Genomic DNA, 12023 nt, shown 5'->3' on the forward strand with positions numbered 1-12023 from the left:
AATTTAGAGAACTGGGAATCGAAAAATGACGACCTTGATTAGAGGGGAAAATTGAATGGACGGGTTTAGTCAAAGTTGGTGTTGAGTCGCATATCGATGGGATGAGATAAATTCATCTTTTATTTGTATTTGTTAGTTTTTGGAGTTGAATTAGGTCTAAGGATTACTCTTGTTCATCTTTTCCTCTTTGACTCCCATCATGATAAAATAAAAATAAAAAAACTCGATCATGAAACAATACTTTGATCAATAAAATATGTCCAATTATTAGAATGAGTTTGAAATGGAGTTCCAATAAAGCCAATCCCCAAATGCTAAAAATGATTGGCAAAAAACATATTCAACAAAGCAAAAGCTCTACGTGGTTGAAATTGTGGAACTTGATGCCCTGCTCCCCTAACTGTTGCAAAAGCTAATCCATCATACACCACCATATATCCAGCTACCTGAAAAAAAAAAAAAAAAACCTTTAATTAACAAAAAGAAAAGTAAATTAAATAGTTCATAACATTTATTTTTACATATACAAAAAGAATTAATTAGATACTAGGTAATATTCTTCTCATCTGTCTTAACCTATTGCTGATGGGAGGTGATGAGTATCCCATAGAATTAGTCATGGTGTGAGAAAACTGTCCTGGACACCATGGCGATAAGAACTTACTTCTTTTGTATCATCATGCCAAACATGCCAAGGCTTGATGACTGTAAGGTTCATAGCACTGATGCTATAACGAGTTGAAGTTACTGAAACTACTGCATCTACATCTCCACTGTTTCCACACAAAATAAATAAAGTAGTATTATAAGCATAAACTAATTAAAAATGATTATTTATAAGCTAATCCAATAATTAATTACATTTACCTGAAAAGAAGTATCCTGAGACCAGATGCAATTAGTCTATTGTATATTGGAAACATACTTGATGGACTATCCTTCCAAGGCAGACCACTAACATGTACCAAATGAAAGAAAAAAAAATCCATATCATATATGTAAAAATGTTTTAATGTATATACACTGACAGTGTAAGTAAATACCTGCAAGGTTCCCAAGGGTTAGGAAGGTTGGTGAGGTTGGCATGCAAGGCCTTTTGAACTTGAGGAAGATTGAGATAATCGCGAACATAATATTGTTCACAAGGATCATATCCATTTTTCTTGAATACTCTTCTTCTTGATGACGATGATGAATCATCGTCATCAAGGGGACAAATGGGACCATAGATGTTGTAAGGATCTATGTTTCCAAACTCAGTTTGAGCTGTGCTTTGAAATTGTTCACATGTTTTTGTCTCAGTTTGGGTTTTGCAATGTTGTTGGATGCCTAAATAAGTCTCGTCTGATATTAGTGCATGACTCCATAAATAATCTAATTGCCCTTTCTCGTCTGTTACATCGTTCATTATACCATTTCCTATCTGCATCCATACAATTATTTGGTTTTCAAACAAATAATAATCCATGCTTGTTATTCTTTTCTTGTAGAAACAAATAAATGATCAAATAATAGACCATATTTTGTCGACATTTTTCATGGCACAAGTTGTGGGTGGGGCAAAAATTATGTGTAGTGTTATATAGGTAATAGGGTCGGTTCAAAGAAATTGATAGTCTAAAGTTAAATTTTTTTTATTATTATTTATTTATCTTTTTTTATGTGAGTTAGTTTGATTAAACATGAAATTTAATTTAAAAAATTAAAAATAAATTGGATATATATTCTATTCTTAAATTAAACTTTTAATACATAACCAATCCCTTAAGTTTATGAGGATATTTTGTTTAGACACTTAAACTAAGTCTTGTTTTTGTTGAACACTTCAATTCCTAATAAAGTGTTTCAATTTGACATTAATTACTAGTTCAAATTTTGGAAAAAAAAATAATCTTATAAATTCTCATTCGTCTATTATAGAATAGTTAATTAGTTAACCATATAAAATATGTTAATATTTCTTTTAATTATATGTCTCGCCTCAATAAACCTTAAAATCCCATAAAAAAAATTATTTGAAATTGATGCGTATAATAAAAGGAAATGAAAATTTTTCAATTTCTGGCATGCATGTAGTTTGTGGTGGTTTTTAATTAATTGGTCATGGATGTAGAATCCTGTGAGCCAATCCAATCGAGTCCGAGGTATACCGTATACAAGTTATATACATATGATAACATATATATATATATAAATAAAAGAAAGGGTGAAGAGTATTAAAATGAAAATATTACCATTATTCCTTTGAATTGGATGTTGAAGTTTGTGTTGGTTAGCATGTTGCTCTTGACAATGATGTCTGCTAGCTCTGGCACGTAGAATCCTGTCATCTACCAATATTAGCTGTCTAATTGACCACTCTCTTAAATAATAATAGTTGTATAACATATATAGCCAAAATTTTCAATCAAAATGTCTATTTCTGCTTTGAGAAGAGGACATAACTATATTGTATAGTATGTGATTCAATTATATAAATGCTCAGACAATTGTCTCTGATAAAGTGGTCCTTAATTCTTACAAATTTAACATCTTATTTGACACAAACCAATCATGGGCTCTCACTACTAGAACCATCGATCCAATACTATCTTCTTCTTTTTAATTTTCTACTCCCTCCGTTCGAATTTACTTGTCAAATATTTTCTAATTTAATTTCTACTTTTACTTGTCATATTTGACAAAATCAAGAGAAGACCAAAATTATTTCCCTATTGCCCTTAATTTATTAACGTTGAAAAATATGTTTGGGACACTATCAATTACTTAATAGCTAGGGGTGAAATAGTAAATTCATTATATCAATTATTGTTTTTCTTAATAGGTGTGTCAAGACAAAATTTGACAAGTAAATCTAAACAGATGGATGGAGTAGTTAGTACTCCTCCCTTTTTAATTTGTTTTATTTATTCTGACTTGATATGGAATTTGAGAAAATAAAAAAAACTTGAATATTATGGTTTTAAATTAAAAATATATCAAATTATATCATTTAACCTTATAATCTTGAACATGTCGTATGGAAAGTTGAAATTAAAAGGTTGTCAAACACATTCTATTTTAAACTGACTAAAAGAAAAATAGGACAAATAAATTGAAACGGAGGGAGTAGTAAATATACCTGCATAACTTTCTCCCATGATGTAGAAATCCCTGCTTTTGTAATGTGGAAACCTCTTGAACCAATTCACTAGAAACCTATATGCATCTTGAGCTGTCACTCAATGACATAGTTTGTAAGTGTCATGATCTCAAAAGTAATTTAAGAGTTAAATTTTATGATTTAGACTGTCAAATTAATTTTTTTAAATCAAATAATTAGTATTATTTGAAGATTAAGGTTGGGTGTGTAGTGTACCAGTCCTCTTGTCGCCTGATTGTGCATAATCTGAGCTAGTATTGGAATAGGAGAAGCCAACCCCTGCTGGTGACTCCAGGAACATTACATTTGCAACTGTATAAAAAAAACATATTTAAAAATTAACAAACATAAATTCAATAAAATATAAAATTCATCTGATATTATATCAATAAAATATTTTTAAAAAGTTATCAGATAATCGGTGGTGATGGTGATGTTGATGGCTTATGGCGGTAGTTGTGGGTGTCGATTGGAGAGGGTGTTGGCTAATAAAGATGTCATGGTGGGTACATAGTAATTAGTGATGATATGGTGGTTTATAGATGCGGTGGATGATAGTGATATGTAGCAGTGATAGTGATAGTGAATGATGATTGTGGTTGACGATATATAGTCATGACTAATGATAGTGATTGATGGTAACGATTGATTGTAATGATAGACAACAATAATGATTGTGACTGATAATTAATAATGGTAAATAGGATTGATTACCTTTGTTCCAAGAAAATGTTCTGGAATAAAGGGTTTTACCATCAGGTTTTACACCAAAAGGCCCAAGCTCTAGCATGGCCCCAAATCCTAATGATGAACATCCTGGACCTGCAAGTGCAAGTGCAACCCAATAATGTTGTTCATCCAATTATAGCCATACAAAATTATAACTCTTATCTTCATACTAACCAATACTCCCTCTGGTCCATATTAAGTGAATTTGTAAAGCAATACGCATCATTACAGAAAAATAATTAGGACATGATTGTACACCGCTTTCTATTTTACCTTTTTAGTTATTCTCAATCTATTCTTGAAAATAAAAATAATTTCAAGTATAATCATAAGTATGACCAATTAACTTTCTTGAACTTACTATCATATAGAAAATAAAAATGATGATAAAAAATTAAAGAAATTTTCAACAACTCTCTTCAACATTGAATAATTTATTTATTTCGAACATCGAAGAAAAGCTCAAAATTATTATGAAGTACTAGAGGAAGTATTTTTTTTTTTCACTTTCACTTTATAAAAGAACAAAAAGAAATAAAAGAAGAGAACAATACGAATAAAGCTACCAATAATTCTCAAGTTTACGTCCCTACTTATTTACTTCATCTGTGTTTCTTTGAACTACTAACTGGAAATGTTCCTCGGACTATTAAATACCTTTTCGACAATTAAATGGTCATGTATCCCCTCTTAGTAATCAAATTCCAAATGAATAATTACAAAAAAAAATCAAATTTATCCTAATCTAACAAACGATCTGAACAAATTTCTAAAAGATCTTCATACTTCCTAATTAATATTGAAGATAAGTAAAGGATAATTTAATTAGTCAAATAACTCTCTTCTCTAATCTTATTATATATGATTTTTCTTATTGAACATGTCGATTGTCATACCCTTAGAATTACTTATTCTGAACGGGATTGAGAAAAAAAAATTAAGTATTAATTTTCAGGTTAAAATAAAGTATTAAGTCACACAAAAGATAATTATCCCTAAGAATGGATTAGTCAACTGAAAAATAATGTTAGTCACTTGATAAACTGATGACACATTTCTATTTAAAAGGTATATTTTACCCTTAATTGATAGTCAAACTAACACATATAAAATTACGCACCACCATATTATATATATAAGTTAAATCCTTAATACTACTAGTAGTCAACTAAAATGCATCAGATATATGTGCACACTACAGAAATGGAAATATGAAACAAAAACAAACATACAAGAACTAGAAGTCATTCCACTGCCAAAAAAAGAAAAGAAAAATTATCGACAGACTAAATTTTATAGCTAAATAGTAAAATCTAGTTACGAGTAATTTCGTGACGAAGATAAGAAAGAAGAAAATGATCAAAACATCACCTCCATTTAGCCAAAGAACAAGTGGTTTAGAAGAAGCATTTCCAGAAGCAGATTCAGCAAAGTAATAAAAAAGGCTTCTTCCATTTTTTTCATCAACATTAACATAACCTGCATACTGCTTAAACTTCACATTTGTTTTTGGTTGTCCTGGAAGACCATCTTTTATCAAATCATCCTCCATATTTCCAACATGTAATTTTTCTTCTTCATCAGAATCAAATACCAATTTTTCAGTGGACCATGTTTCATCCTGATAAGAATTAATCATTCGAGAACGTATTTTCGAACGACGCCACGACATTAATGTACGTGCCTGATTATCCATTTGGAAGCCATGGACAATTAGACCATGAAAAATTAATGTTACAAGGAAAAAGAAGTTCAATTTTGTGAGGAACATGTATTTCATGTGTTGCTTCTCCATTATTTTGTGTTTAGTGACACTATGGTTATTTATATATTATAAGGAGATATATTTGGACGAGTATGAATTATTTGAGGTTAAGTTTGTCTTTTCGACAGAAACTTTATAAAAATGGATAATCATATCTTATCTTTAACTCAATTATTATTCAAGATGCTCTTCATTGCAATCTCATATATATGTAACCACTCACTTGTTGCTAATTCCAAAAAAAAACATACTACTACCTACGTAATAAATCATAATGCCAGCTCATCTATTTGCAATATATATATATATATCGAGTTTAACATTTATATAAGTAATAACTAATTATTCATAAAAAGTAAAATTGTAAGTTAAGAATAAAACAGTTATTCGATGCAACATGTTCAAACATTTTAATATTGTAAAAAGAGTTACGTTGTAATACTCGATAATTTATAAATTCAATATTTCCACAAAACACTGAATCGTGAAAAATATCGATAATTTTATATTGCCTAAAAAGCCCTCGTTGATTTGTCAGATCTCTTTTGTTACTAAATTCCAAGATTATCTGGGAGAAAGGATGACCAAATAATCAAAGAGTTGATTTATTCGACTTAGTTATATCAAAGTCGTAAAGCTATATCGCAAATGGAATAACAATTTTGCTTGGAAGATTTCTTTCGTTAGTTTTAACCACTTCCAATAATTGAAATTTTTTGTTACGCGTAATCATAAATCTTTTGAATAATATTTTTGTAAATATTTTAAAAAAGAAATGCGCGATAAGGGCTAGGGGGGTAAAAACAAAAACTTGATCATGCATCTCTATTTATATGTTCAAAACTAATTGCATATATGTTAGAGAGTTCGATTAAGTGTGCGTTTGAACATAAGAATTCTGAGATTTAGACAAAAGTAATAAGAATTCTGAGATTTAGACAAAAGTAGTATGTAATTGTATTCAAGTTGAAAATGATATTTGAAATTTAAGTTATTTTTAAATTGTTGCGAGTGATTTAGAGTGACAATTGTGAAAACAGTATGAAGTTTTCAAATTGAAAAAATCTTTTTGGCAAGAAAATTTGGCCAGAATTTGATCATAATGATATTTTATCTATGTTATTTTACCTTTTTAAATATTTTTACCCTTTTAACTTTAATACCTTTTAACTAAAAAATGGAAAAAAGATCAGTTTATTTTAAAATTAAAAAAAATATTATAGTTTTTTTAATTTTTTGGCCAAATTTTTTAGTCATTTAGCACTTTCCTTTCAAATTAACAATTTTATGTTCAAACAGTTTTTTAGAATAAAATTCCGGAAAGAAGTGAACTATCCATTGGTAAACGGGACCTAAATGTGACACAAGAGTGTGATTTTCAACATCAACTTTTGCTTTTCTATGTGGGGTAGGAAGAAAGATAAGTCTACCATGTAAAAGAATTAAAGAATTTTCAAATTATTTGTAATGATGGCTTCTATTAATCCAATTTTGACCCATACAAGATAGTGGGACTAGGTAGTCGTACTTGGCTATTGATGGACCACTTGACCAATTATTTGCTCCACAATGTTAATACGAGCAAAAATACAATTTTCTATCAAGTGTCTCCTTTTGTGGAATTCATATTTCTTTTCTCAATCATTAGGCATTTCTGGCACATAACCTCCTTAACAGTCCATACAAAAACAATGAAACACAGAGAGCTGAAGAAATAAAATATGTGTTCTAGAGTTGACTAATTTGGATTCATGAAGTCCCACTTTTAGGGTAAAATGTGCCAGACAAAAAGACCAACAAACTCTAGACTTCTGATTACTAATTAAGAATGAAAGAATACTTATCATCCACTACAACCTTTTAACGATGGAGGGTTTCTACTCTCACTTTGGGGCTAAAGCGCTCCATAAAAGAGAGTGATTGCTTACCTTCCCTATCAGAATCTTTTGATGGTGCATGCAGTGTCACTTTGGTAGTTTCACCCTTTTGAGTCACAAGGGAAAACGATATAGGCAAGGACTTAAACTGAAGTGTATTGATTTCGATAAAAGAAATGCATATCAGCTGAAGATACAGATCCTATTTCATTGCTCATTTCTCCAATTAATCGATCATGTTCAAAGGCCCATCGATAAAAGAACAAATCGAATAAACATGCCTCTGATGAATACTGATCTTATATAGTCTCCTAGTTCTAACCATTTCTAGCTTCTGTACCAGTACCACACTGATACAAGTACTACGACTAATCGGTTATGGTCCTAAACATGTTTCTGACCTATATCTCAATAAGCACCAAACTAATAAAAAGTAGTCCATTGCCAAATCATTTCTAGTCTCACATAGTATATCAAATACTAGGATTGATATATTGGAGAACTTACAGCTATTTGTGATTCTGCATGAAAGTTCCCTCATTTCTTGATCCTAGGCAGTTTGTGAAGGCTATAAGAAAAATATAAAGTCAGACATCAAGATAAGTTTAAAAGGCAGCAGAAATCGAAACAAGTTTTCACCAATCATCATAGCTCACATCTCTAGGTATAACGTTTCACATATCTTGGACTCACTAAGCATAAATCAAATCCAGCTACAAAATTCTCATCAAACACTATATGCTTTAATCTTTTAAGTCGATTTAAATTTAAAACCCCCAAAGAAAAAAGAGTGTTTTGGCAATGTCTCCTTTAGCAGCGGTTGACTACAGTTTAGCTAACAGGCTGCTGATTCCCGTAGCCGTTAGAGGCTGCTCCAGCAGCATACATGCCAGAATCCTGATTTTGTGATGCGCCGTATCCATATCCTCCATAATTTTGCCTTCCATAATAGCCGCCCCCATTACCAGAATCAGTTCTCATCTGCAAAAGTAGAGACAAGTAAACAGGTTATAGAAGAAGATAATTTACCACAAGAACAAAACACGACTGAATATTGCAGCCTGCAAAAGCTTCAATAGATCCAATACAAAAGTCAACTAACTAGGAGTGCATACAGAATATAGATGAACTGAAATTTGCCATTGGACTCTTGAAGTTCCAATTACCCAAAAAAAAAAACAGAAGGATTAAGACGAATGAAACAGGAGTAGCAATCAAGAAATTTATCAATAACATCCAAAACTATTCAAATTGGCCAAAAATTTCATATTCAGAAAAGATTTACCATTAGAAATCTTTTGTAAAAGTATCAAGCCCCAATGTAAAAGATTTGATCATTTTGGAAAGGGTCGACTTCTAAAGCGACATGTAAACAAAACCATCTAAAATTTCAAACAAGGGACTAAATATGTGAAGGAGAAAAGCTTCTGTAGAACATTCAATATAGACAAAGGTCGACATTTGAAAGGTAGAATTGTAAAAGATTCGATCATTTTCGCGAAGGGACAACTTTTAAAAGGCTGCAGACTGAACTGATCACCTGCCAACATTTAATTGTTTTATTGAGAAGCCAGCTAATATCTCCTTTTTTAAAAACTATTTTGATCAGACAGAGTTGATATTGTTTGTATAGAATATTGATGTGGGAAATACCTGCTTGTTTGCTGGACTTCGCCCCCAGGAAAGACGAACTGCCTGCTTTCCAATTATAGCCCCACTTAATTTTTGTATCGCCTCCTGAGCAGAGCTCCTACAAAACATAAAAACCCAGTAGGTCTGTCAAGCATGCTGCCTTTTCTTCTTATTTTTGTTTCTGCGGGACAAGATTCATTTGAATAATTGCACCAAGAAGGTACTGATATGTACAGCAAAAAGACCTTTTAATCCGAAAAACATGTAGGGAATTCAATAAAAATATTTACATCTTGATTGCACAGCAACTTGCACCAAGAAAATATATCATATTCTGGGTGCTGCATTTCAAAACTTCAGAATAAGACTACACTATTTTATACTATAGCAATAACCTAAAACTTTGCATCTTTTTTTTTTTTTATAACCGTAGTGTTTGGTGTTCAGATTAGCTTGTGCGCACCTCGACTAAACACACAGCTTTAAAAAGAATAAGTATGCTAGGTTAAAACCATGGACCAAAAGGAAACAAATCTAAACTTCACTATCTTATTCGTTATCAACTTATCAAAAATCTGAGACTAATACTCTGCCCATAAGCGGCAGGTGTTACACGACATATTATTCTCAAATCACTATTTATGTTCACTCTTGGGCAATTTCTCAAGAATCATAAACCAAACCAAATAACAAAGGTCCTTAAACTTAAAGAACTCATATTTTAACTCAATATCTTGAATTAATCCAATTACTTAAATGGTAAACTATCAAATGAGATTAAATGACAAAAAATACTGAAGTTATCTACCAATCAATGTCCATGCCTCAAGACTCGTAGCATCACTTCTCTTCTAAGTTTCTCAGAAAATGATGCGTAAAATAATTCACTACTAATCACCACCTTGCATTTAAAGTCAAGCATTACAGAATTTTACCTGTCAGAAAATTGTACAAAACCACATCCTTTTCCGGCAGGTATTTTCACAGAGACCACTTCCCCAAACTGAGTAAAGGACTGCCTCAGTTCCTCGTCAGTGACATCAGAATCAAGTCCTCCAACAAAAATCTACCATAAAGAAAAAGTTAGACCAACTAACTATTTTTCTACAAGTAGTAGTTGAATTGGGAGTTACTCCAATTAACTAACTTATGACCAACTTCCACAAGAAAATGGAGCACTTACTGTCGTGTTTGATGAATCACCATCAGACTGGGATCCATGGGTTGCAGAACCATTTGATGCATATCCACCAGACAATATCACAGCTGAACAAAAAGAATAAGCAGTTCTGGCCTCAATAAAAAGTTGAACATGACATCTAAAATTTGATGCAAACAACTGCTAGCACATACGTAAGAAATAACTGGTCACAATAAACCACAACAAGAAAACCAAGCTCAATAAATCTAGCAAAATTTGGTGCATCCAGGATAAAAATAGCAGCATGCTTTGCACCTAACTTGTTCAGCCAGGTAGAAAAGTTGATGCTGTCTTTGCTCTAAACAACACATCCACTACGTTTGTCAAGCTTCAATTTGGCTAAATTCTGGATTTAACTAGAAAATGATTAATTGTTTTATGTTTCTTTTGTTATTTGTCATTTTTTTGTTTCGGAAGATAAAATTCAAGAATTTAGGAAGTAACCAAAGGATTCTAAATGATGCAATAAATACTAAACAACCGTTTCAAAAGCTTTGGTTAGAAATAAGACCATTTGAATCTTGAAAGAGGAAGTCATTAGTATGAATACAAGAGCATAAACAACATACACTGTTGGTCATCTGATGCCAGTATATTTAGTTTACTAGTAAATGACTTGCAGCAGAACAAGTCAACAAGGTGCAATATTACATACCCTGAGAAGAAAATTGTTGTTGTGCTGATGGTTTCTTTGGGGTAGCAACACCAACACGCATGGGCCTGCTGGAACAATATATACCATTCATTTCAGTCATGGCCCGAGACCTCTCGCTTTCATCACCAAACCTTACAAAGCCATAGCCTTTTGAGTGGCCTGTGTTTGCATCTACTACTACTTTTGCACCTTTAACAGATGGAAATCTACTAGCGAATGTGTCACGTAACATTGTGTCAGTAACATCAGAAGCCAAATCTCCTACAAAAATTGAGAAATCAGAACCAGTTTCTGCACGCTTTTCACCAGCACTAAAGGCTGCCCAATTTAAGCGGAAAGGTTGCTCAGCATTTGGCATCATTGTGCCATTGTAGCTCTGTAGCACTTTTTCCGCTGCTGCATGAGTATTGAACTCAACAAATCCGTAACGCTCTGATTGACCAGTTTGCTTGTTTCGAATAATTTTCACAGAAATAACCTGCATGATTTCATGGTCAAGTACTATCACAGAGTGCACGCTTAAATTGGAAACCAAATAATCAATTCTTGTAGACTATACTAGTATCGATGTATAAGCTTGAAAAAGATATTCTTGAGATAATTTTATTTCAATTTTTAACTACAAAAGAAAGGGTTTCCCACATATTTACAGTCTAAGGCAAAGGAATTCCAAACTAAAATTGCTAGAATTATTCAATCAAATGTGGTCGGTCCAACTTGGAGTCCAGCGGCAGCTCTAGTCTCTGTTTTGAGGACGGAAAAGCATCTCTCCATCCTCGCTACTCCATTCTCTCATGTTTTGCCATCGAACAAAACTGTAAGATTAAAGTATCTTGCTTCAAGTTTTAATATCCGTAATTTTCCTCGAATATTCATTAGTTCTTTTCTTAGAAGAAAAGAAAATCTCAGCAATTACATAACAGTCCATGTGCATCTTAGGTTCTTTTGTAGTCGTATAATCTTCTAATCATACAATCTTATCGGAAATTAGTGTGAAAGTTCTTTTTTTTTTGGGGGTGGGC

General features: G+C 32.0%; 2 protein-coding genes across 3 annotated transcripts in view; both read right to left on the reverse strand.

Annotated features, from left to right (window-relative positions):
- Window positions 1–225: 225 nt before the first annotated feature.
- On the reverse strand, window positions 226–5684 carry LOC102605850 (putative serine carboxypeptidase-like 23). Its single transcript, XM_006346393.2, has 9 exons — window positions 5243–5684; window positions 3857–3964; window positions 3359–3454; window positions 3122–3214; window positions 2235–2323; window positions 1044–1423; window positions 868–954; window positions 665–773; window positions 226–446 (listed from the first exon to the last, which is right to left on the reverse strand). Exons 1-9 carry the CDS (start codon window positions 5664–5666, stop codon window positions 315–317), a joined length of 1518 nt encoding a protein of 505 aa, XP_006346455.1. The 5' UTR covers window positions 5667–5684; the 3' UTR covers window positions 226–314.
- A 2429-nt stretch (window positions 5685–8113) lies between these two features.
- Window positions 8114–12023, reverse strand: part of LOC102577916 (DNA binding protein ACBF-like) — a 6017-nt gene continuing 2107 nt past the window's right edge. Inside the window, 6 exon segments of one of the 2 annotated variants that reach the window (NM_001288551.1) lie at window positions 8175–8445; window positions 8447–8494; window positions 9167–9263; window positions 10081–10211; window positions 10329–10411; window positions 11002–11479. In NM_001288551.1, coding sequence (NP_001275480.1) covers window positions 8338–8445; window positions 8447–8494; window positions 9167–9263; window positions 10081–10211; window positions 10329–10411; window positions 11002–11479 — 945 coding nt within the window. In that variant the 3' untranslated portion in view covers window positions 8175–8337. 2 annotated transcript variants of the gene reach the window in all.

The sequence above is a fragment of the Solanum tuberosum genome, unplaced genomic scaffold (genome assembly GCF_000226075.1).
Source record: "Solanum tuberosum cultivar DM 1-3 516 R44 unplaced genomic scaffold, SolTub_3.0 scf00073, whole genome shotgun sequence".
In the NCBI taxonomy this organism is placed as follows: Eukaryota; Viridiplantae; Streptophyta; class Magnoliopsida; order Solanales; family Solanaceae; genus Solanum; species Solanum tuberosum.

What these genes read in the sequence shown, in the direction of transcription:
- LOC102605850 (XM_006346393.2), bottom strand. Translation starts at nt 5,666, where the DNA reads ATGGAGAAGCAACACATGAAATACATGTTCCTCACAAAATTGAACTTC. An exon ending in AACATTTTCTTGGAACAAAG is followed by an intron (nt 3,455 to 3,856) that starts GTAATCAATCCT and finishes TTTTTTATACAG; the next exon opens with TTGCAAATGTAATGTTCCTG. An exon ending in GGCATGATGATACAAAAGAA is followed by an intron (nt 447 to 664) that starts GTAAGTTCTTAT and finishes TTTTTTTTTCAG; the next exon opens with GTAGCTGGATATATGGTGGT.